Raw genomic sequence first — 27,571 nt, forward strand, 5'->3', positions numbered from 1 at the left:
CGTATCTTCTTTGGTATCATTATAGTTTTGTTGTGGTGAGACTTTTGGGACAAGGTATCTGCATATTCATGTCCTTTAGTATACCCTGAATTAGTTCATATGTGACTATAGTGCTGTTCTCTATCTCTGGAATATAAAAATCTAACTTAGCACTAGTCAAAATATTTTATTGACTGCTGTCAGACTGCACTTGGAATTTTGTCCCAAAATGTGATTTTTGAACTTTTCAAAGGCAGCTTTCCTATTAGTTAGACATAGGCTGGAGAATGCAATTAGTTTCAGGTGAGCATAACTTTCTTGGTTCAAGACAACTCTCAAGCCCTCAGGACAGCATCTGCATGGACCAAAGACTTTCTTGGATTGAAATAGCCAGTTCTAGCACATGAGCCAAGACAACTGAAAAAGAATTTAAATGGTTGCTTGCTAACACTATTTCAAATGGCTTATAAGGATTTTAAACAGTTAGTTCAAAGTCTGGTTTATTACATAGATTTGTACTTTTTCATGCTTCTTCAATATCACCACTGTAGGTAATACATATGAACTATCTGACTGTGTTGTTGACACTGACTATGAATAGGTCTTTAAAAATGTTTTCTTCAATCATAAAAAAAATCTTCCTAGATTATTCTGTGGATGGTTGAGTGTTGGTGCAATGGATTCTATGAGTCACTTTTTGGGAACAATCTACATATTACTCCTGCAATGGGAATAGGATTTTCCTCTTGCTGAGCTTTTTCCTCAATTAACCCTGTATAAGGTCAAGAGACTGACAGCAAGATAACATACTGACACTTGGTTAGTCTAAGCCTTCCATTGCTGTTTGTCCTGAGAAAAATTGATCTTAAATCCACAATCTCTCTCTGGCATAAGAGGTTCTGGCCTTGGTCTTACCTGTAACGTGTCTTTCCCAGAGTTAAGATAGCAATCAATTTATCTGTGGGCATACCTTTTTTTTTCTCATGAGAGTTTTGGTTGTTCTTGTTTTTTAAGTTTTTCCTCCTCCTTTTCTTCCTCTCCAAGTGGCTTACATATTAATTCCTAGCCACTCTCTCTTATTGTATTCTCAGTACAGTAGGAAGATTTGAATAATGAAATGAGTGTGGTAATTCACGGAACACTCATTTTCAGTAGTCTCTCCTGAGTGCTTAATGATATACATATTTCTCTTTTGCTTGTGGGACTTCCATATGGGATCAGTGACTTTCACCCTCATGCTTTAGCCAAGCTGAAGCTGGATAAACCTCTTCCTGAGTCTCTGACACTTAGTTTCATTTATCACCTTTGACAGGGATTTCATAACAACCTGATTTTTCTTTAATGGAAGGGAAATATTCATAAATAATAATGAACATTGTACAGTAAATTATTTGTAAGGAAACAGTTGCCTGAGCTGCCTGTGATAGAGAATAGAATTTGCTTCTTCTCTGAATCATTACTTTCTCCTAGAGAAGGTTGAGAGATTGTCCATCAGCTTCTTGGAAACATGTGCATCCAGCTAATCCTTTTTAATATTCAGGGGACAGAGGTAGGCTGTCTCTGGCAGTTCTGCAGGCTAATTGACGTTTAATTCTCAGTTGGGGGAAAAGAGTCACTCCTCAGCTTCTAGCCCCTTTCACACCCAGGTGGAGCTCACAGGGTTAAGGACAATGGGGACATAGGAGTGCCAAGTGTTCAGAAATCACAGGCTCCACCGCAGTACTTCCTCCCACATGGTATGAATACAAGGTGTAGTCTAACTTTCTTTTTCCAGTTTATTCCTCACAGAAGTCCCTAAAACTAGTTGCAGAAGCTTAAACTGTTAAATTTAGGGATAGATCTCTCTCTCTCAGTAAATGTTATTGGCATGAAGAAAGGCTGAATTGCTTAAGTGCTAAATTTGAAAATATGACCATGGCTAGTATCAGTGTGGTAACATTCCCTTAAAATTAGGGAGTTAAAACTAAAAGTTAACAGATGTTTGGAATGTTCTAAAATGTCAAATGAACAGCAATGCTGTTTTCAAAATAAGATCATTAAAAGTTTTAAGGTTTAAGAGCATTTAATACAGTACATTTACATTTAGTACAGTACATTTAATACAGTTAGTCATTCAAATTCTTGTCCTTTGTTACCTCAAAAAGTAGAGGTTAGCCTAATTGACCTCTAAGTTTCTTTCTGTAGATGATCTCCTTCCTATACTCAAATATCTTGTTTCCATAGTTAAGATTCCAAGATATTTGAGTATAGGAAGCAGATCTTCTACAGTATTTAGCACAGTACTTCCTATTGAAATATGCCTGTATCTGGAAGCCTTCTAGCATCACATGTGTTTTCCTTAGAGATGGGCCCCATCTGGTGCTATATTTGTCCTGGTAGACCCCTTGATAAAAGATGTGTGCCATCAGAGTTTCTAGTTAAATTTCATGTGTCCCTTTCTTCACACATTGAGGGTGCAGGTAGGATGTTGAGTCAAAACTGTCTCAGAGAGTGTTCACTATTGTGCCTGGAAGTGCCCCCTTCAGTAGAACCTAAAAGGAATGTTTCTGCTGGTGGACATATAGTTTTCCCTCCCATCTCCTATGTAGTATAAAGCATGGACTCTTGTCTTCAAGGCAGATTTATTCTAAAATAGTCTGTTTTTGTAGTAATTCAGCATTTGGAAGGTGTAGTTGCAAAATGACTCATGCTTTGCTCCTAGTTAGAAAGCAAAACTCTCTAACTAGAATTGAGCTCCCATTTTTGTACTAGTTAAAATCTTTCTTTCCTGTGTGGTTCTCATTGCAGTCTCATTTCACAAACAAAGGGACATTGGCAACAGAAAGATAAAGTCAAACACAAGTGTTTGTGAGTAATCATATTAAATCAGCAAATACATTCCTTAAGAGAATTTTAAAAACCAATCAAAAAAGTCAGGCAAATGCCCACAATTAAAAAATATAGTCAAACTATTACACTGTTGTTGTTGTTGGAACTGTGAACTCATCCAACCTTTCCGGAGAGCTATTTGGAACTATGCCCAAAGGGCAACAAAAATGTGCATACCCTTTTACCCAGCAATACCACTACTGGGTTTATACCCTGAAGAGATGATGAAAAAGGGTAAAATTACTTGTACAAAAATATTTATAGCAGCCCTGTTTGTGGTGTCAAAGAATTGGAAATCAAGTAAATGTCCTTCAGTTGGGAAATGGCTTAGCAAACTGTGGTATATGTATGTCATGGAACACTATTGTTCTATTAGAAACCAGGAGGGATGGGATTTCAGGGAAGCCTGGAGGTATTTGCATGAACTGATGCTGAGTGAGATGAGCAGAACCAGAAAAACACTGTACACCCTAACAGCAACATGGGGGGCAATGATCAACCCTGAAGGACTCACTCATTCCATCAGTGCAACAATCGGGAACAATTTTGGGCTGTCTGCAAAGGACAGTGCCATCTGTATCCAGATAAAGAGCTGTGGAATTTGAACAAAGTTCAAGGACTATTCTCTTTAACTTAGAAAAAAGCAGATATCTTATTGTCTGATCTTGTTACCTCTTAGACTTCTTGTCTCTTCCTTAAGGATATGATTTCTCTCTCATCACACTCAATTTGGATCAATGTACAACATGGAAACAAAGTAGAGACTGACAGATTGCTTTCCATGGGGGGAGGGAAGTAAGATTGGGGGGAAAATTGTAAAACTCAAATAATATCTTTAATAAAAAAAAATTTAAAAAAAACAGTCAAACTTCACTTATCCATTAGAATTTATCTGTTGTGAGGAAAGAAACTCAGATGTGAAGATATCAACTTTCATGAGACAACAGCACTCTCTTTCTCTTTCCTTTGTTGTTTATTCTCTTCCTGACCCCTTTTGGAGTTTTCTTGGCAAGGATATTGTAGTGCTTTGTCATTTCCTTCTCCAGTTCAGTGTACAGAGGAGGAACAAAGAGGGTTAAGTAATTTACTGAGGGTCACACAGTATCTTAGATCAGATTTGTTCTCAGAAAAATGAGTCTCCTTGATTTCTATCCCAGTACATTAGCCATTAAATCACCTAGTTGTCCTTTGTTCTCTTTGAGAATCCCCAAAATCCCATCTTTACCTGTATCTATAAGTGAAAAACCCTCTAACCTTCCTGTACATGTGACCTGATTTCATCTTACTTTTCTCTCTCCCCAAACTAGACACCACTACAAATCCAAAGGGTTTTTTTTAGTCAATCCTTCCTCTTACCCAGATTTTGTTTTGTTTTGTGTTTTTAATACTGTGTTTCTATGAGACTTCCTGTAATAAGTCACTTACACTAGCATAAATAACCACTGCTCCTACATGGCTGCTAGAGCAATCAAAGGCTCTAGAGAGCCTGAGTCATTATCTCGGGTCTTGGGACTACCTCTCTTGTTTTCTGTTCCTACGGTTTTGTCCAGGTGACTAAACAAAGCAAATCAAACTTTATGAGATTCTCCTTGGGTTTCTGGGTTGGAGGAATCATAAAATTAGAAAAGGTGTCTGACCTCTGTCCTTTGGGGCCAGCATCTCCAAGAAATGATCCCAATCTATGAATGCAAGTACGGAGTTAGAGTTCCATTAAAAGGGAGAAGGCAAGTATTCTACTCTATCTCTGAACATAGCACCACCAATTTGTTGTTGGTCATGTGAAATAACTATTAATGTTGACATTTAACATAATTTTCATCTGCCTATAAGATTTCTAATTTTTGCCTATTTTGCTTTCAGTTTTCTTGATTAGTTGTCCCATCTTTAGGTTGCAGATTTATTGCTGAATTCTTCTATCTAGAATTGGGGTTTTGCCCCTGTGATTGGACCAAGATTTTTAGAGTGATTAAATGGATCTGATAATTTACAAAACTTGTTTATAGTAGTCTATCTATTTTGCCCTGGCTTTGGTGTGATCAACTTAAGAAATGGATATTGTTGAAGCACTAGACAGGAAGCATATATGTAGTGACAGAGAAGTAATGAATCATAGAATGCACACTTAGCATTTAACCAATAAGACAGCAATAGAGATTTGCATTCATATTCCTAATATTCAAATCAAAGTATCAAATCTAGTTTCATCAGTATGTACTTCTTGCATTATTAGCAGCATTCAATAGGAAGTTTTTTCTTTATTATTCTATATTACAAAAGATTGTGATAGAGGGAAATGACCAGTTTAGTAGAACAAATGCTACCAATATTAAAAGAAAAGAAAACAAAAACCTCCAGATAAAAACACTTATGTTATGTACCAAGTGTTATTGGTAGGCAATCCCTCCTTGCATGAGGAGCTTATATTGTAATAGGAAAGAAAACAAGGACAGAATGAATATGAGAATAAATACAAAATAGTTAAATATAATTTGGGAATAAGAATACTAGCAGGTGTGGAGATCAAGAACAGCTTCAAGTAGTAGGTAGTAAGCTCTGTTATGAGTGAGGTAAAGGTGTCAACACAGATCAGGGGATATTTGGAAAATAGTAGCCTCAGTTTCATTTATCTTATGTTACTGGAAGAAAAGTTGAAGGAACATTGGTTGGAACAGGCCTCTAGACACAACCATGGTGTTTGGAGGAGAGCAGGCAGGTGGTACATCATTCCTGACTCCAACTCTTGATTTCTACTTTTTTTAAGTGAAAATTTTGGATTATATTGGTGTCTGCTGGATGAGTCATAAGTCTAGACAACTGGCTCATACTTTTAAAGCGAGAACTGCTCATGCTGAGAGATACAAATACAACATGAAAATATGCAGACAAGGAGAAGTAAAGCAGGCAAGCTTTAGAGTGGAAGGGGTGAATAATCACACAGTGCAAAAGTGATTGGGAAGTCCGTGCATGTCAGGGGGTCTCTGGCATCAGGATGCAGGAGGATGATTTTTTTTTTTGTGGCATCTTTATCTGGATCCACTAGGGCCAATCATTGGGGTGGGCCAGGAGTAGGATATTTGAACAAGTGAAGTTCAGGACAAGTTGCTGGCTGATGCTTGAGAGATTCAAGAGAGAAATGGTGGCCTACCCCCGCCCCCATTCCCTTTTCTTTTCTTTTCTCTTTTCATACTTCCTTTGGGCCTTCTTTATTTATAATCTGAGCCACTACTGTACTCCTTACAAGAGGTGAGGAGGAAATATATTCTAGAAAAGAAGATGACCAAAGCAAAAATGAGGGAAAGGGAGACAATGTTGTATATGAAAAAAGAGAAAAGGTCAGTTTGATTGAATTGCCAAGTGCAGGAAGAGGATTAATGTTCCCATGAACTTGGAAAGATAGATTGAGGTCAAGTTGTATAGAGCTTTTATCTTGGAGAAATGTAGCTGTCTTAATTAAAATAGGAAATAGGATTAAAATAAATTAGGCTATAAAACATCAGTAAAAGAACAAAGGATACCCCAAAAAGAAAAAAAAATAATTGACAATGACAAAATGACAGGCAATATTTGGTTGGGATGGGGTGGAGTGGAGCAGGAATTTAGTTTCTTTACTCTCCTCTTCTTTGCATGAGCAGAGTCTGGGACTCACACCTTCCTTGAGCCCTAAGTCACACTCTAGTAACTCACTCATTCTTATTACCTTGGTGTTTAAGGGAGAGTTTCTTTCAAATCTGGCTTCACAACTAAGGGAATTATAATGGTACAGTCTCTGTATGGCTCACAATAGTAATTATATATTCACTTTAATCCTAGGAATGCTTCTCATTAATGTATTCTTTCTGCTTTTGGAAGTTGTTAAAATTCTTCTCTCTCTCTCTCTCTCTCTCTCTCTCTCTCTCTCTCTCTCTCTCTCTCTCTCTCTCTCTCTCTCTCAATTATGGACCCCTAACCAGCATGTGCTGGTGAAGCATTCAGTCTTCCCTTCTAGATTCCTAATTGCCTCTGCTTAATGCTGCATCCAAGCTTCAGACAATGTTTTTAGGAACTTGAGAGGCAGCATGTATATAAAATTCACTGAGAAATGTACTTGAAGGGAGGAAGATTTGGATTAAAGTAATGCTTCTAACTCATTCTGGCTGTGTGACCCTAGGCAAGTCACTTAACCTTCCAGTGCTCTGAGGTGAGGAAAAGTAGAAATTTTATTTCCTTTTTCTTTTTCTTCCCCCAACTATAAGGGCATACTTTTTTTTCTTATTGATATTTTTCCATTTACATGTTATAAAAGCTTTTTTTTTTTTAGATTTTTCAAGGCAATGGGGTTAAGTGGCTTGCCCAAGGCCACATGGCTAGGTAATTATTAAGTGTCTGAGGTCAGATTTGAACCCAGGTACTCCTGACTCCAAGGCTGGTGCTCTATACACTGCGCCACCTAGCCGCCCCTATATAAAAGCTTTTCAACATTCATCCACATCCAAACTTATAAGTTACAGAATTCTTTCTACCCTCCCTTCCCATACCCCCTCCCCTCAGCGATAAACATTCTAGTGAACATTATATATATACATTTGTGCATATCATGTTTATAATATTAGTCATTTTTCATATAAGGAATTAAAAACTAAGGGAAAAGAAAGAAAACCCTGGAATAGGAAGGAAAAACTTAAAGAGAAATATTTAAAACATGAACATAGTGTTCATTCAAATTCTGTAGCTTTTTTATTTTGTTTTGTTTTGTTTTGTTTTCTTCATCTGGATATGGATGACATTGTCCATAATAGATCTCTCAAGGTTGTCCTAGCTCTATGAGCTGAGGGAAGCTGCATCCATCACAGTTGATCAACTCACAGTGTTATTGTTAATGTATACTACATTCTCTTGATTCTGTTCCCTTCACTTAGCATCAGTTCCTGTAATTCATTCCATTCTTCTCTGTAGTTCAACCTTTCATGGTTTCTTATAGAACAATGTTACTCCCTAATATTCATGGACCATAACTTGTTCAGCCAATCCCCAATTGATGGACATCCTCTCAATTTTGAATTCTTTGCCACTACCAAAAAAGAGTGCTATGAATATTTTGGAACATGTGAGACTTTTCCCATTTTTTATGATTTCTTCTGGATGTAGACTTAGTATTGGTATTACTGGATCAAAGGTCAGTTTAATTGCTCTTTGGGCATAGTGCCATTTTGCTCTCCAGAATGGTTGGATTAGTTCACAACTCCACCAAAAATGCATAAATGTCTCAGTTCTCCCAAATCTCTCTAGCACTGATCATTTTATCTTTTTTCCATTTTAGCCAATCTGATAGATGTGAGGTGGCATCTAATAGTTGTTTTAATTTGCATTTTTCTAATCAGTAATGATTTGGAGCATTTTTTCATATAGCTTTAATTTCTTTATTCAAAAAACTGCCTGTTCATATCCTTTTCAACTGGGGAATTAAATGTAAATTTATAAATTTGATAAAAATTCTCTATATAATTTTAGAAATGAGACCTTTATCATAACCCCAAGCTGTGAAGATTGTTTCCCGACTTTCTTCTAATCTTGGCAGCATTGGTTTTATTAGTGCAAAAACTTTTAGATTTAATATAGTCAAAATCATCTATTTTGCAATTTATAATGCACTTTATTTCTTGTTTGGTCATGAATTTCTCTCCTTCCCATAGATCTGACAGACTATTTCTTGATCTGTTAATTGGTCTATGGTTTCACCCTTTATATCTAAATCTTTTTTCCATTTTGATCTTATTTTGCTATAGGGTGTGAGATGTGCGTTGATGCCAAGTTTTTGCCATACTATTTTCCAATTTTCAACAATTTTTGTACTTATCCCAGAAGCTCATGTCTTAGGGTTTATCAAACAACAGATTACTATAATCATTTACCACTGCTTCTTTTGTACCTATCCTAACCCACTGATCCATTATTCTATTTCTTATTGCTTAATTTTGATGACCACCACTTAATAGTATTGTTTTGGATCTGGTAGAGCTAGACCACCTTCTTTTACCTTTTCATCAGTTCCTTTGACATTCTTGACCTTTTGTTGCTCCAAATTTATTTTGTTACTATTTTTTCTAGCTCATTAAATAGTTATTTGGTAGTTTGATTAGGATGGCACTAAATAAGTAATTTAATTTGGATAGAATTTTCATTTTTATTATGTTAGCTTGACCTAAATATGAGCAATTAATATTTTTCCAGTTGTTTAGATCTGACTATTTGTGTAGAAAAAAATGTTTGGTAATTGTGTTCATATGACTTCTGGGTTTGTCTTGGGAGGTAGATAAACAAATATTTTATGTTGTCTGCAGCTACTTTAAATGGAATTTCTCTATTTCTTGCCCTTGGATTTTTTTTGTTCATATATAGAAATACTGATGATTTATGTGGGTTTATTTTATATCCTACTCCTTTGCTGAATTTGTTAATTGTTTTTAAGATGATTTTTCTCAGGTTCTTTAAATATACCATCAGTTCATCTGCAAAGAGTGAAAGTTTTGCTTCCCCCTTACCAACTTTAATTCCTTTAATTCCTTAATTTCTTTTTCTTATTGCTAAATCTAACATTTCTGATACTAAATTGAATAGTAATGGTGATTACTGTCAAATATCCCAATCCTCCCACAATCCTTCCAACACTGATCATTTTTTCCTTTTTATCATCTTAGCCAATTTGATAGGTGTGAGGTGGAACCTCATAGTTATTTTAATTTGCATTTCTCTAATCAGTAATGATTTGGATCATTTTCATTTGATTAAATATAGTTTTAATTTTTTCATTTAAAAAGTGTATGTTCATATCCCTTGACCATTTATCAATTGGGGAATGACTTGTAACCTTATAAATCTGATGCAGTTCTCTATTTTAGAAATGAGACCTTTATCAGAACCCCTAGCTGTGAAAATTGCTTCCCAGCTTTCCATTTTCCTTCAAATTTTTGCAGCATTGGTTTTATTAGTGTAACATCTTTTTAATTTAATATAGTCAAAATCATCCATTTTGCACTTTATAATGTACTCTATTTCTTATTTGGTCATAAATTTCTGCCCTTTCCTTAGATCTGGCAGATAGAGTATTTCTTGGTCTATGGGGTCTAACTCTATATCTAGATCCTATAACCATTTTGACCTTATTTTGGTATAGGTTGTGAAATGTGGATCTGTGCCTAATTTTTGCCATGCTATTTTTCTGTTTTCCCAGCAAGTTTTGTCAAATAGTGAGTTCTTGTCCCACAAGCTAATGTCTTTGGGTTTGTCAAACAATAGATTACTGTACTCAATTATTACTGTTTCTTTTGAACCTATCCTAACCCACTGATCCATTATTCTATTTCTTAACCAGTACCAGGCAGTTTTGATGACTGCCACTTTATAGTATAGTTTTAGATCTGGTAGAGCTAGGCCACCTTCCTTTATATTTTTCATCAATTTCCTTGATATCCTTGACCTTTTGTTGCTCCAGATGAATTTTGTTACTATTTTTTCTAACTTGATAAAATAGTTAGGTAGTTTGATTGGGATGGCACTAAATAAGTAATTTAATTTTGGTAGAATTGTCATTTTTATTATATTAACTTAACCTAACTGAGCGACTGACATTTTTCCAGTTTTTAGATCTGATTTTATTTGTGTGAAAAGTGCTTTGTAGTTATGCTCATACAGTTTCTGGGTTTGCCTTGGGAGTAGATTACTAAGTATGTAATATAGTCTGTATGTAATTTAAATGGAATTTCTCTTTCTATCTCTCCTTGCCTTTGGATTTTGTTATTCTTATATAGAAATACTGTTGATTTATGTGAGTTTATTTTATATCCTACTCCTTTGTTGAATTTGTTAATTGTTTCAAGTAATTTTTAAGATGATTTTCTTGGATCCTCTAAGTATATTATTATAGCATCTGCAAAGAGTGAAAGCGTTACTTCCTCATTGCCAATTGTGATACTTTCAATTTCTTTTTCTTCTCTTATTGCTAAAACTAACATTTCTAATACTGTTTTGAATAGTAACAGTGGTTATTCAGGGCATCCTTGTTTGACCCCTGATAATATTGGAAAAGCTCCTAGTTTATCCCCATTACATATAATTAACATTTCTTGGTGTTTTAAAGAGACGGTACTTATTATTTTAAGGAAAATTCCATTTATTCCTATACTTTCTAGTGTTTTTAATAGAAATGGATGTTGTATGTTATCAAAGGCTTTTTCAGCATCTGTTGAGATAATCATTTCTGCTGATTTTGTTATTGCTATGTTCAATTATATTGAGTGTTTTCCTAACATTGAATCATCCCTGCCTACCTTGTATAAATCCTACCTGAACATTGTGTGTTATCCTAGTAATAACTTGTAATTTCTTTGCTAAAATTTTATTGAAGATTTTTGCATTAATATTCATTAAGAAGATTGATCTATAATTTTCTTTCTTTTGGTTTTTCCTCATTTAGGTATCAGCACCATATTGTTGTCATAAAAAGAATTTGTCAGAACTCCTATTTTTTGAAATAGTTTATGTAGAATAGGAATTAATTTTTCCTTAAATGTTTGCTAGAATTCACTTTATTGATGATTTCTTCAGTTACTTTTTCTTGAAATGGGGTTAAGTACTTTTTCCCCTCTTCTGTTAATCTGGATAGTTCATACTTTTGTAAATATTCATTGTTTTCACTCAAGTTATCAAATTGATTGGTATACAGTTTGGCAAAATGGCTTCAAAATTATCTTTTTAATATCCTCCTTTTGGTGGTTATTTCACTCTTTTTATTTTTGATACTGGTAATTTGTTTATCTCTTTCTTTTTTGATCAGATTAACCACAGTTTTATCTATTTTATTGGTTTTTTTAATATAACCAACTCTTCAATTTTATTAATCTCTCCTTTGATTTTCAGAATTTCTAATTTTATATTTAATTAGAAATCTTTGTTCTTTTTCTAGGTTTTTTAGTTGCATACCCAATTCATTGATCTCCTCTTTCTCTATTTGATTCATAGAGAGATTAGAGATATAAAAAGATATATATTAGAGATTTAGAGATATAAAATTTTCCCTAAAAACTACTTTGGCTGCATCCCATAAATTTTAGTATGCTGTCTCATCATTTTCTTGGTTGAAATGACTGATTATTTCTATGATTTGTTGTTTGATTCACTCAGTCTTTAAAATTAAATTATTTCATTTCCAATTAATTTTTGGTTTATCTTTCCATGACCCTTTATAACATGTAATTTTTATTGCATCATGATCTGAAAAGTATGTATTTATTATTTCTGCCTTTCTGCATTTGATTATAAGGTTTTTATGCCCTAGGATATGGTCAGTTTTGGTATAGGTGCCATGTATTACAAAGAAAAAGGTCCATTTTTCCATCTCCATTCGGTTGTCTCCAAAGTTATATCTAAGATTTTATTTGCCTTCTTAACTTCCTTATTATTTTTTTTATGTTTAGCTTTATCAAGTTCTGAGAGAAGGAGGTTGAGGTCTCTCTCTTAAAGTTTTGCTGTCTATGTTTCCTTGGAATTTGGATGCCATACCACTAGATGCATACATGTTTAATGATATAGTTTCATTGCCAATGGTGCCTGCCTTTGAAGAAGATGTAGTTTCCTTCCTTATCTCTTTTAATGAGATTGATTTTTGCTTTTTCTTTATCTCAGATCAGGATCATTACCCCTGATTTTTTCTTTCTGCTGAAGCATAGTATGTTTTGCTTCAGTTATTTACCTTCATCTTGTGTGTATCTCTCTGCTTCAAATGTGTTTCTCAGGGTTTCAGTTTTTAATCCATTCTGCTATTCTCTTCTGTTTTATGGGAGAGTTCATTCCATTCACATTATAGTTATGATTACTAATTCTGTATTTCCCTCCATGCTGTCTTTCCCCATTTGTATTTTTCTCTTTCCTTTCCTCTTAATCCTCCTCACCAAAATTTTACTCCTTTTCCCCTTTAATTTTTATTTTAAATTCTAACTTTCAATTTATTTTCACTTATACCTTTGTCTTCCCTTTTATTAATTCCTTCTTCCCTTTTCTTTCCCTTCCCCTCCCCCCAACTTTCTGTAGAGTAGGATAGATTTTTAAACCCAATTAGGAATGTATTTTACTCCATCTCTGGATCAAAATTATTGAATAGAATTTACTCAGTGTTCATACCCTCCCTCCATTCCCTTTATTATTATAAGTCTTTGTGCCTCTTTTTCTAGTGTTAATTATCAATAGAAATACTATCAATCAAAGGTTTGATTAATTGATTGCTTGATTAATTGGTAAGATCATAGTACTTTTAATCAAAGTATAATCCAAGTTGATTGATTGATTGCTCAATTATTTGATACACAGTATTGCCACATAGTTACCAGCACCCTCCCCTCTTCTGTCTCATTAGAAATACATTTCTCAAGAGCCATGAATAACATCTAATTATAATCATTTTATACCCTATCACCTTTTCAATTATCCTCCAAGAACACATAATCCTCATGAGACAAAGTATCATGCAAAGCCAAATTGTTTCATTAATATTTGTCCCAACCCTCCAAGCATACTGGCTTCCACATTTACTCCCTTTAGTTCCCCAACCATGGAACTTAAACCTGAAGTATGGATTAAATCTTACCCTTCAAAGTAGGTTCCCTCTGCCCCTAAAGTCACTTCTGATTTAATTAACTATAGAGTCTACAAGTGCTCTAAGAACTGGGACACTCTGAAGGGCTCAAGAATTTTACACTTGATTGTAAGATATGGGAGAAACTGTAACTGGACCACCCAGCATATAGCATGTCCTTATGAGAGAAATTACTTTTTTATGAGTAAGACAGGATTAAATTAGGTCAAAGGAGACTATGACACTTAAGTTTAGAGTAAACATTCCAGTTTTTCATCTGGGCTTTTTGTCTCAAGCATAGTGATGTGGTCTTGTTCAATGAAAAGGCAAGAACCAACCATATCCGTACCCATACCCTCTAAATCCAATCTCTTCAATTATATTCAACCCTTTAACTAGCCTAAGAGAAATACAATTCTCAAGAGTTACACATATTATATCTTCCTTTATTGGGTTGTATACAATTTGATGTTCCTGACTAACATTTGTTTTTTGTTTTTTTTCCCTGCTTTTCATTTATCTTTTTATGCATTGCTTTGAGTCTTGTAGTTGAAGATCTCTTTTCAGTTATGGTCTTTTTATCAGGAAATTTGGAAGTCCTCTATTTCGTGAAATATGCATCTTTTCCCTAACAGAATATGCTGAATTTTCTGGATAGTATATTCTTGGTATAGTTTGGGGCCCTTTGCCCTCTGATATATAATATTCCATGTCCTTCCGTCCTGTCCTTCAGTGTTGAAACTGATAAGGAAACTGATAACTCCTGTGTAATTCTGGTTGTGTTTCCTTTATATTTAAATTGCTTCTTTTTTTTGCTGCTTGCAGTATTTTCTTCTTTATTTGAAATTCTGGAGTTTGGCTATGATCACTCTTGGAATTTTTATCCTGGGATCTTTTTCTGAAGAAGCTCTGTGTATTCTTTCAATGGCTATTTTGTCTTCTTAGTCCAGCAGATTTGAACAATTTTCCCTGATGATTTCCTGAAAGAAGTTTTCTAGAGTCCTATTTTGATCTAGGCTTTCTAGTAGTCTTGATTGTTCATAAATTATCTCTCCTGGATCAATTTTCCATGCTGTTTGTTTTTCCTAAAAGATACTCTATATTTTCTTCAATTTTTTTTTACCCTTTTTGCTTTGTTGGATGGAATCTTGTAATCTCCTAGATTCATTGGTTTCTATTTGTCCAATTCTAATTTTTACAGTTTTATTTTCTTCAATTAGCTTTTGCTTTTCTAGTTAGTTAATTTTCCTCTGTTGAATTGCATTCCCTTTCCAGTTGATTATTTTTACTTTTAAAGAATTAATTTCTTTGGTCAATTTTTCTTAATTTTCCTGCAAGACTCTCATTTCTTTTTTTCCATTTTTCTTCTTCCTTTCTTCTTTGGTTTTTAAATTCTTTTTTTTAGCTCTTCTGTGAGCTTTTGGATTTGAGTCCAGTTCACAGATCCTTTTGAGACTTCTCCTGTAAGTAATTTTTCACCTCTTTCTTCTTCTGAGGTCACATTGTTATCATCTTTATCTGCATAGTAGCTTTATATAGTAAGGGCTCTTTTAGGGTTTTTGCTTATCTTTATTGTTTGAACTCTACTCCTGGGGTATAGGGAGTATAGATTCAAGCTTTTTATGCTGGAGCTGGGATCTACTCCCTGACTTATTGTTGGCCATGATGTTGCCTATGCAGTCCAGGTCTTGCCTTTGCAGAGGTTTGTTTCCTCCTTTAGGTCTAGGTTCTGCCTATGAGTGGTTTGTTCCCAACCTAGCCCTGTCTTTTGCCCCAGTTTTCCCAGGGTTCAGACTTTGTTGGGACTGGGACCCTCTTGCTGGCTTGCTATATAGTTGTCAGGATCTATGCTATTGTCAAGCTTTCAGAACTGGAACCTGGACTATACTGCAGCTAAAAGTTTCCTTCTGGCTTTCTCACTCTTTTGCCCAGCTGGGCTTTACTTTCCCTTTCCCCCCAAAGAGACAGACCTTCACTGAAGTTCCTCCACATTGTCTACCATTGAAAACTTATTTGGATCTGTCTCTTTTTTTTGGTGGGATCTATTATCTTTAATGTCTGTGCAGACTTCATTTAGCTTTGTATGGGGAAAAACTCTGGGAGTATGCTAGCTTCATGCTCTAGTGTTATTAATGTTATATGTTATATAACATGTTTTAATGTTATATGTTACATAACATAGGTTATATTTTATCAATGACTTTTCCACCATCTATTGAGATAATTATATGATTTCTGTTGGTAATGTTATTGATTTGTTCTATTATGTTGAATGTTTTCTTAATCTTGAACCATTCCAGCAGCTAGGTGAAGCAATGGAAAGAGCACTGGCCCTGGAGTCAGGAGGACCTGAGATCAAATCTCCTCAGACACTTAATAATTACCTGTGTGACCTTGGGCAAGTCACTTAACCCCATTACCTTAAATAAAATTTTAAAAAAATATTGAACCATCCCTGTCTACCTGGTATAAATCCTGCCTGATCATGGGATATTATCCTAGTAATAACTTGTAATCTCTTTGTTAAAATTTTATTTAAGATTTTTGCATCAAGGTTCATTGAGGAGATTGGTCCATAATTTTCTTTGTTTTGACACTTTCTAGTTTACGTATAAGCATCATATTGGTGTCATAAAAGGAATTTGGCAGAACACCTATTTTTTTAGGGCTTTTTTTTTGTAAGGCAAACAGGGTTAAGTGGTTTGCCCAGGGCCACACAGCTAGGTAATTTATTAAGTGTCTGAGACCGAATTTGAACCCAGGTACTCCTGACTCCAGGGCTGGTGCTTTATCCACTGCGCCACCTAGCCGCCCCTAGAACACCTATTTTTAAAAATAGTTTATGTGAATTAGAATTCATTGTTTGTTAAATGTTTGGTAAAATACACTTGTAAATCCCTCTGACTTGGAGACTTTTTCTTAGGGAGTTTATTGATTGTTTATTGATTGTTTCTTCAATTTCTTTTTCTGAAATGAGCTTATGCAAGTATTTTATTTCTTCTGTTAATTTGGGTAGTTTGTATTTATATAGTTATCCATTTCACTCAGGTTATCAAATTTAATGAAATACAGCTAGAAAAAATAGCTCTGAATTATCTTTTGTAATTTCCTCCTCATTGGTGGTACTGGTAATTTGGTATTCTGTTTTTTGTAAAAAAAAATGATTAATAAATATTTATCTATTTTATTGTTTTTTCATAAAACCAACTCTTAGTTTTATTTATTGGTTCAAAGGTTTTCTTGCTTTCAATTTTATTAATAACTCCTTTGATTTTCAGAATTTCTAATTTGGCATTTGATTAGGAATATTTAATTTGTTCTTTTTCTAACTTTTTTAAGTTGCATATCCAATTCATTGATTTCCTCTTTATCCATTTGATTCATATAAGTATTTAGAGATATAAAATTTCTCCTAAAAAACTACTTTGGCTATATCCCATAAATTTTGGTATGATGTCTCATTGTTATCATTTTCTTGAGTAAAATGATTATTTCTGCAATTTGTTGTTTGATCCATTCATTCTTTAAAATTAAATTATTTAGTTTCCAATTAACTTTTAGTTTATCATTTCCATGGTTCTTTATTACTTGTAATTGTATTATATAATGATCTGAAAAGTATCAATCTCTTATTTCTACCTTTCTGCATTTGATTGTAAGATTTTTATGCCCTGGTACATGGTCAATTTTATTCTTTTCTATCCCCATTCGGTTGTCTCCAAAGTTATATCATATCCAAATTTTAAGATTTTATTCATCCTCTTAGCTTACTTCCTTGTTTTTTTGTGGTAGATTTATCTAGTTCTGAGAGAGGGAGGTTGAGGTCCCCTATTATTATAATTTTGCTATCTATGTCTCCTTGAAATTCATTTAGTTTCTCCTCTAAGAATTTGGATTCTATGTTAGGTGCATATATGTTAAAAATGTATAACTTTATTACCTATGGTGCCTTTTAAGAAGACTTGGTTTCCTTATCCCTTTTAATGAGATCTATTTTTGCTTTCCCTTTGTGATCAGCTTTGCAATTCCTGATTTTTTTTACTTTTGCTAAAGCATAATATATTTTGCTCCAATCTTTTCCCTTTATCCTGTGTGTATCTTTCTGCTTCAAATTTGTTTCTTGTAAACCAACATATTTTAGGATTCAGGTTTTTAATCCTTTCTGCTATCTCTTTCTGTTTTATGGGGAATTTCATTCCATTCATATTTACAGTTAGGAATACTAATTCTGTATTTACCTTTGTTATATTTCCTTATTTGCTCTTTTTGCATTCCTTTCCTCTTATTCCTCCTCACCAATGTTTTGTTCCCTTTCCCTTTTAACTTTTCTTTTAAATTTTAACTTTGTTTATTTCCACTTTTGCTTTTGCCTTCTCTTTCATTATTTCCTTCTTCCCTTTTCTTTACCTTCCCCTCACCCCTGTAAGGTAGGATAGATTTTTAAACCCAACATACTATAATAGGCGTCCTTTACCTGGTATTATTCATCCACTAATTCCTAACCTTTTAGTATAATTCTTTTTTAATGCTTTTTTTTTTGCTTTGACCTGTCTTGTACTTACATCCCTTTGTCAAAATATAATCCTTTTATCTGACCTGGTAGAAGTACTGTTTTCAAAGGTTGATTACTTGATTGCATGATTGATAAGCAGCATTGCTTCATAGTCACTAAGTATCCACCCCTCTTCTGTCTTATTAGAAATATACTTCTCAAGAGTCATGAATTACATCAAATTATTATCACTTTATATCTAAATCCCTTTTCAAGTACTTCCATGGGCACACAATCCTCATGAGCCAAAGCATCATGCAAAGGCAAATCATTTCATGAACCATTTATACCCTTTCCCCCAAACATACTTCCTCCAATTATAACCAAAGCATCAAGCAAATCATATCTCTTCACGATGTTTTCCTATCTATTCCCTCTAAATATACTCTCCTTTTATCTCAATAGTACTCCAACCATAGCTCTACAGCCCCCCCCAACCAAAATATTGATTCATTCTTTGTTCCATAGAATTCATGTCAATGATTTTAACCATCTTTTTTTTTCCCCAAAGGAGGTATCTTTAATTACACATTTAAGTAAGCATGAAGAAGAGGTTAATGAAGAGCCAGAAGAGAAAGAAAGGGCTGCAGAATTTCTAGTGGTAATATTTATGATTTTCATTTTTTCCTTTCTATAGTCTTGTGTTAGATTCAAGCAAATCTAACATTTCATATCCATGAAATCAGCTTTAAATATGTTCGTGCAGTGAATTACAATTACAATTACAAATTATATTCATAATTCATGACGTGAAAAGGACACAACAAATAATTAATTAACAAGCATTTATTAAGCTCTATTAGTTACTGTGCTATACAATGGGGTATCCAAAAATCAAATAATTCCTCAACTCAAATTTAATTATCATGGGAAACAATTTATGCTTTTATTAGATTATACAGAGTAAAAAATGTACAATGTAGTTAAATACATGATAGTTAGGCAATAAGGCCACTAATAGCTGGAGGCATCTGAAGATAAGAGTTTAAATTGTATCTTGAAGAAACTGAAGAATTTTATGAAGCAGAAATAAAGAAGGTGTGTATTTTGCTTACAAAGATGCTGGATACAGTATCCTATGTGAGGATGGTTTGGTTGTCCATAGAGTGAAGAAAAGAGAGCAATGTATAATGAGAAGCAATGTTTAATTGTCCCAGCCAATATTATATCCCTTTAATGATATCCAGAGCATTATAATCAAACTCCCATAATGCTCTTACTTCTGCTAATCTCCTGAGACCAGCTTCAGCTCTACTTATCTTGACCCCTTGACCTCTCTTTAGTTTGGAACTAGTTGCCTAGTCAATATATTATGAATTGAATCAATTAATGTCAGTATTAGTTGACAATAGTAAGTGATTATGGAATCATTTATTTAGATCTGGAAAACTACTCCAACCTCCTTGATTACACTGATGAAGAAACTTAAGACTGAGATAGATTGTGATCCAATATCACATGGGTGGCAAATAACAAGGCCAGGATTCAAACCTAAGTTTACTGACCCCAAATCTTGTGCTCTTTCTCAGGCACAACACTTTTACAGGGCTCAGAGGTTATTAATAAATGCTAATGTTAATGTTAATAAATAAAAATTACCCAGATGTAATGAAAGGGGGAAATCAGTATTAAATTGACTTCACTAGATTCTAGATGTAATAACTTGAGCAATAACAAATAATAAAATAAAGATTACAAAGTCCACTTGCATGCCCTTATTTTTTGAGCTTGTTTTGACCCTTGCTTTCTAAATTTTTAGCAAGTTTAACTTTGTTCAATTACAAAACTTTATAGCTCAATGGGGATTTTGTTATGAGGTATTAAGAAGTTACATAATTAAAGTGTTGATAAGGCAAAGAAAAAGTCAAGTGCTCACATATTTTTTTCTCTCTAGTCAGAGGAATTTGAAAAAATTACTGAAGATGAGCTAAATACTATAGAAATTGACTATAAACATCATGTTGAAGAGCCAAAAACCAAGAGAGAAAGCGTGGAACTTCTTCAGACTGTTTTAGATACCAATATTTTGAGTGAATTACCTTCACTATTGGACACTACACAGAGCAAATTTCCAAAGCAGGTCCCTGGTGCTTTCCAGGTAAAAATCAACTTATTCTTACTGAGCAAAAGTTGTTTTCTTCAGAGGTAAAATTTATCTGTAGTCCTTGACTACAAAAAAAAAAGAGAACGTTATACATTTTCCATCCTCTGAGACAAAAATGCATGAAATGCATATACCTACAATACTTGTTTTCTCAGAGAAAAGATAAGCCATATGATTTGGAGATTATAATTTATTTATTTATTTATTTATTTTTTATTTAATTTTTTGTTTTTCTAACAATATGCATTGATAGTTTTCACCAATCTTTTTTTTTTTTACAAAATTTTGAGTTTTACATTTTTCTCCTCTCCTTTCCCTTCCACCTTTCTCTGACAGAAAGCAATATAGGTTCTATATGTGTAATTATGCTAAACATAGGTCCATATTATGTTGTGAAAGAAGAATCAAATCCAAATGGAGAAAAAGCATTAGAGAGAGAAAAAATGACATAAAAATAAGACAACTTTTAAATATTGAAGACAGTAAGCTTTGGTCTTCATTTAAACTCCACAGTTCTCTCTCTGAATATGGATGATATTTTCTATCACAAGTCTTTTAGAATTGTCTTTGATTATTGTACTGCTGAAATGAACAGGTCCACTATAGTTGATTATCACCCAATGTTGTTTTATTAGTATATATAATGCTCTTCTGGTTCTGCTCATTTCACTCAGCATTTCACTCAGTTCATGTAATGGAGATTATATAGCTAAATATTTCCCTGCTTACATGGGCCACCTGATTCTTATGCCAGGTTTAAGCCATGTGACTCAAGTGGATCTATATTATGAAAGCATTCTATAAATCTTCACTATTTTTGTTGTTTTGTGTTTTTTCTTTAAGAAAAATTAACAATTTGGGGCAGCTAGTTGGTGCAGTGGATAGAGCACTGGCCCTGGAGTTAGGAGTACCTGAGTTCAAATCTGGCCTCAGACACTTTTTGTAAATTTTTCAATTTTTTTTCTCAGACACTTAATAATTACCTTGGACAAGTCATTTAACCCTATTACCTTACAAAAACAAAAGGGGAAAAATACTCTGTAAAAAAACTCATTTCACTTTCTGCAATAGAAAATCTCATTTGCTTACTCCTAATGTGAGGTGTTTCCTTTGAGGATTTCTTTATTTCCTCTGCTTTAAAAATGATATGGCATTTTTGTTACTGTTTTGGGAGGAAAAGGAGAGTGCAAAAGAGTTAAAAAGGGTTCAAAGGAGAACTAGACACAATCTTTATTCACTGAGTCATATTGCCAGATCTTTTCTATTTCCTTCCTTACTTGGCATAATCAAACATATAGTGTCAGAGTTGGTATTCAAACTCTGAACACCTCTAGTATCATTGGGGAATCATAGATTTATAGCTATAATGAACTTTAAAGATAATCTAGATTCTTGCTTAATCAAAGCATTGAATCTCAGACTTAGAAGAGATCTTAGAAGGTATAGATGACATTTTCATTTTGCGAGAAGAAAACTGAAAGCCAGAGGTTTTAAGTGAATTGCCCCAAGTTCCATAGAGTTGAATTCAATTATCATCTCTATACAGATTTAAGTCTCTATATTCCAGATCACTCCTTAAGTCTCTCTCATGAATTGGTGTTCCAATATCATCAGCAAACATTTATTAATCATGTAGTATATTTTAAGGATCATTGAACATACAATGAAAGGTGGAAAAAACCAGTTTCATATCACTAACTGCCTACTGTACTTGTCATTATGAGTGTTCTCTAGGCATCTCAATTTCAGCATGTTCAAAATTAAGCTCAATATCTTCCCCCTAAATCTAGTTAATCAGGTCTGCAACTTTGGAATAATTCTCAACTCTTCCCTCCTTCATTTTCTTCTCCTGGAAAAAAATCTAATTTAGTTGCTAAGTCTTGTCAGTTTTACATCCATTACCTCTTTCCATTATGTCCATTCACTTGCATTTACACAACCACTACCTTAATTCAAGCTTTTATCATGTTACCCCTATTATTACCCCTAGTCTCTTTGCTTCTAGACTATCCCCTCTCCAATCTGTCCTCTATACAGTTGTCAAAATAATCTTTCTAAAACACAGGTCTGACCACTTCACACTTCCATTCAAGGTACTTCTAAGGTATCTTACTGCTGCCACCTCAACTGGGTCTTGAATTATCCTACTTTTTCCTGCCTTATTTCATATTACTCCCACCCATATGGTCTAGCCAAACAGGCTTACTTGACATTCCTAGAACTTGACTTTGCATCTTCTTCCTTCATGCCTTTACAAAGGCTCTATCCTCCATCCACCTCCTCCCTCTTCACATTAACCTATTAGAATCCTTGGTTTTCCCCAAGATTCAGCTCAAATTTCACTTCCAGTATTTTTTTTCACTTTCCAATATTTTTGGATCTTACTAATGCTCATCAAATTATCTTATATTTACTTTTATCTGGTATATGTTGAATTTCCCCTTCCTTTCATCCCACTGTCTTTCTTAATCTTAATGCCTTCCCTCTGAAATGATCTCCAATTTGGTCTGTATTTATATTCTGTTAGAATATACTTATTTGCATAGTGTCTTCCCACCTTTATCTCCCTTAGCCTATGAGCTCTTTGAGAATAGGGACTGGCTTTTGCCTTTACTTGTATCATCCCCAGGGCTTAACAGAATGGCAGGCACATAGCAGGCACTTAATAAATGCCAGCTGACTGACTAGATAACTGACTGAGTATAAACTTTAAAGGCAGGAACGGTTTTCAGTTTTCTTTTTCTCTCTGGACTATGGCGTAGTAGGACATAATGGTTATTTACAGAAATGCTTGCTGAATTGAATCAGTGATGGAGTGGAATTAGAATCTGTCTTCTAAAAATCCTCCATTATATCCTCTTGTTTCTTACCTCATCAGACCTATATGGATTAACTTTCAAGGTCCTCCATAATCTGACCCCGCCCTTTGGAATCAAAATAGCATAGTGGAAAAAAGCAGTTGGTTTAAATTTAGGAGACTGTTCTTAAATTTCCCAATAGACTCATCATGAACAAATTAGTTAAAGCATTAGAGAGACTTAGTTTTTAGTCTGTAAAATAAAGATAATAATGCATGTGCTCTTCCAATCTTGCATATGTCTACCCCTCCCCACCTTCTTCATTCTAGTTTATATACTACTCAATGGATCTAGGAGAAATAACATAAAAATGCTGATTTACACATTGATACTAGACAAACTGGGCTCTCTCTGCATCAAGGAAATCTCTTTACAATATCCTCTACCCCCAAATTGATTAACTATCTCCTTCATCTTATTGACTATTCAAAACATTTTTTATCCGTCCTCAAGTTTTCCCAGCCATACCCTCCCCATGAACTTTTAGTTGAGGACCTTACTTATCTGAAAAAATTGAGACCATTTCCCTAAAGCTACATCTTCTCCTTAGTACATCACTCATGGTATATCTTCCTCCCTATCTTCTCTTTCTTCCCATCTTACTTAAGAGATGGTTATCCTCCTTGCCAAGACTAACCCTACTATATGCATCTTGGATCCTATCCTCTTTTGTCTTTTCAACAAATTCTCCCCTACTCTTATTCCCAATCTTCCTCTTTTTTTTCCCTATCTAGTCATTTCTTCTCTGCTGCTTACAGACATGTCCATATCTCCTCCATCCTTAAAAAAAAAATTGTTCTGTAATCATTGCTATCATCTTATATCTTCCCCTTCCTTTTTGACTAAATTACTTAAGAAAGTCATTTTAATATATGAGATATCTTCATTTCCTATCATCTTACTCCCTTCCAAAGCTCATACAGTCTGACTTCTGATTTCATCATCCAACTGAGACTGTTCTCTCCAAAAGTGTGAAAAATTTCTTAATTCCTAAATCTGACAGCTGTTTCTCAACACTTTTCCTTCATGACTTCTCACCATCCTTTGACACTGTAGATTTCCTGCAGATTTTCTCTTCTATATGTTTTCATGATACCAACCTCTTCTGGTTCCTTTTTTACTTGTCAATTCCCTATGCTGAATTTTCATCCAACTCACAGTCACCAACTGTATGTGTTCCCCAAGGTTCTATTCCCTTTATCTCTATATATAATCCACTTGGTAATTTCATCAATTCCTATGGATTCAATAATCATCTCTATACCTAGATCTATAATTCAGTCTTATATGCCTTTTGGCCATCTTAAACTGGATTCCTAGGAACATATCAATTTTAACATGTCCAAAACAGAATGCATTGTATCCTCCCCAGTTTTTCTCTCTTCCTATCATTTCTGTTACTACAGAGAGGACAGTTGCTCTCAGGGTCACATCATCCTTGATTCCTCATTCACTTACCCTACATATCCCATCTATTGTCAAATCTAGTTATTTCCCTTTTATACCACCTGTTAGACATAGCTCCTTCTCTCCACTCATTCATTCCACCCTCTGACTAGCTCATATCAATTCTGATCCATAATTGTTCTCCCTGTTTCAAGTGTCTCTTTACTCCAAACCATCCTCCAAAGTGATTTTTCTAGTGTGTAGGTCTAATGACATCAGATTCCAGGTTCACTGAACCACAGGAACTTCCTGTTACTTTCAAGATTAAGTATAACCTACTCTGTGGCATTTAAAGGTCTTCATAACCTGGTTCTTCCTCCGTTTCCAGTCTTATACTTTACTCTCCCCTTCACATACTCTGAATCCAACTATAATGATCAACTTACAATTTCACAAACAAGACATTCCATCTCACAACTCAATCAATTAATTAGTCAATAAGTATTTATTAAGCTTCTAGTATGTGTATGCCTTTGCATAATATCTGCATGCCTGGAATTTCTCTTTTCTGAATTCTAATATTGTTCCTGATTTCCCTTGACCTCAGCTAAAATCTTACCTTCTGTAGGAGGCCTTCCTGCTCTCTCCTGCTTCAGTTTCTTTCTCCTAAAATTATATTCCATTTACTCTGTATATATCTATACATAGTTATTGGCATGTCTATTAGACTGTAAACTTCTTTGGGGAGCAAATTTTTGTCTTTCTATTTGTGTCTTAGCATTTAGCACAAGGCTTGGCAGAAGCTAACTGCTTAATGTGTTTGGTTTTTTAAAGAATATAATTAAGGGTGGGTTTTTTATTGCATTTGTATTTATCCATGTTGAGGATTTAAGGAAGGAAATTTTTTTCTATGCAAATTTTTTCATAGCATTATCTATGCAAATTAGCAAATTTTACAACTTCTAGTTTTTGAGAGTTGTCAGGGGCATTGACTTTTTTAGGGTCATGGAAAGGACTTGAACCAAGGCTTTCCTAAAGTAAAGACCAGTTCTATATACCATGCCATGCTTCTTCTTCAGGGTGAAAAATGGGAGGAAATATAGTATTAATACTTTTTTTTTAGTTTTTGCAAGGCAATGGGGTTAAGTGGCTTGTCCAAGGCCACACGGCTAGGTAATTATTAAGTGTCTGAGGCTGGATTTGAACTCAGGTACTGCTGACTCCAAGGCCAATGCTCTATCCACTGTGCCACCTAGCCACCCTTATTAATACTTTTAATTGATAAAACTAATAGTTATGATAGTCTAATGTGTATCATGAGAATGAAGTCTAGACTTAGAGATAGGAGATCTGATTTTCAGTCCTGGCTCCAGCATCATTTGCTTTGTGTAACAAAAGTATGATTGATTCTATAGGACCATTGGCAATTCATTTCAAAGTGAGATTTTCCTTGGAATTTACTTTCCTCCTTTGTAAATGAAGAGGTTGGACTAATTAATCTCTGAGGTTTCTTTCAGTTTTAACATTTGTGATTTTCCAAATTCATGATTTAATAACATTTGAAATCTAAGAATGGATGTGAAGTTAAATATTTTAATAATGAGGATAATTTTAGTCTAATAAGGAATTTTAGTTCTTATACAAGTTTTGCACAGAAATGGAAATGAAATTAAAAACTGATTGTGCATATTTTTTTCTCCTTTTAAAAAACTAGTTTTTGTTTCAGTACTCATTTTTTCTTTTTTTTCTTTTCTTTAGATTTACAGTTTAAAATCTTTGCAAATAACAGGAAAGACAGCTACAACAATACCAAGAGCCAAACCAAAAAGTCACATAAACAGATTCCAAACTGAAGTCTCAAAGATTACCAAAACAACTTCAAAGTAATTTACATTTTAAATTCATTATTTAAAAAAAGTTTTGGGAAAAGTATTAATTTAAAAAATATCATTGGAAAATAGAAGTACAAAGGGAACTGTTTATAAAAAAATAAAACTAATAATTTTGAAACTATACACCTAAATTGGCAAGGATACAAAGTGCAGTTAGAAGATTTCTTATTCAAAAGGGCTGATGTTGGTTTTAGGTGGCAAAAAGACAGTTTCTCTCCAGTTCCACTACATTTTTAATCACACAGATCCACTTCTGTTTTATCCACCCATTTTACTTCATTGATATAAATGTACCAGAGGTTGTCCAATGAACAAAAAAAATAGTCTTAGAATAGCATTTAATTCAGTATCATCAGTCATTGTGATGTGATTTTTTTAGAAACGTGTTCATTACTGTGGTAGAAAAAAAATAAATTGATCAGGTTGCAATGTTTGGTGATTTTGCATTATTGAGGTCTTAATTTCTCCAAATGTCATCTCAGTATATTGTAAGCTAAAGACTTAATATAATAATAATGTGATAAGTATATATTTACAAATATAAGTTTGGTCTTCTACCAGTCATTTTGTTGAAATACTAATTTACTTGGTTTTGTCAATGTGCTTTTTATGACAATGTTTATTTTAGATTCTTCTTCACTGCATTCTTTATGAGGGCTTAAAAGAAGCTCTAACTATTAGCTTTTGTTGTTGCTGAGGGCCCTTGAAAGGTGTGCTGGATCTGGGAGAGAACCTTTTTATAGCAGACCTAAAGTTTGTAAACGGATATTGCTCACAATTAACTAGCTGAGAGTGTACTCATGGTAAAAGAATTCCAAAGTTTATTAAACGAATTGGCATCTAAGTGACCCTGTACATGCCAATGCTTATCTGCATAGCTTTAAGTTCATTTAGTTAACAAGATTATATATTAAAACAAATAGTGACAGTAGACAAAGAGTATTTTGCCTTCAATAAATAGTTACTGTCAGATTATCAATGGTGCATAAACTTCATGATAAAAAAATAAAGCCACACACCTGCACTTAGTAAATTAAGCAGTATGGCCACACACAAAACTGTTTTGTGTGTGTGTGTGGGTCTGTGTGTGTGTGTGTGTGTGTGTGTGTGTCTGCATGTGTCTGTGTGTATGTGTATGTGTATTTGTCTTAGTTTTTCAAGGAATGATAAATAGGCTATTTAAAGAGACTATGCTGTAAAAAAGATACAGCTTTTCTTGGGGCATGCCAAAATTTTTGTAGAATTTACTGATGTGCAGTAACATTTTCATTTTTAAAATTAATTACATTATCCCCATGCAGGAACAAGAATGAAATCTGTATAAATAAA

At 34.0% G+C, this 27,571-nt stretch overlaps 1 protein-coding gene across 2 annotated transcripts in view; it reads left to right on the forward strand.

The window, feature by feature from the left end:
* The window catches only part of TTC6 (tetratricopeptide repeat domain 6), a 248,960-nt gene that overhangs the window by 23,236 nt on the left and 198,153 nt on the right, over window positions 1-27,571 (forward strand). For both annotated transcript variants that reach the window (XM_074213416.1, XM_074213417.1), the window contains exons 3-5: window positions 18,514-18,603; window positions 19,897-20,100; window positions 26,109-26,233. In XM_074213416.1, the coding sequence (XP_074069517.1) occupies window positions 18,514-18,603; window positions 19,897-20,100; window positions 26,109-26,233 (419 nt within the window). The remainder of the gene's footprint in view (window positions 1-18,513; window positions 18,604-19,896; window positions 20,101-26,108; window positions 26,234-27,571) is intronic.

This window comes from Macrotis lagotis, chromosome 1 (assembly GCF_037893015.1).
Source record: "Macrotis lagotis isolate mMagLag1 chromosome 1, bilby.v1.9.chrom.fasta, whole genome shotgun sequence".
Classification (NCBI taxonomy): domain Eukaryota; kingdom Metazoa; phylum Chordata; class Mammalia; order Peramelemorphia; family Peramelidae; genus Macrotis; species Macrotis lagotis.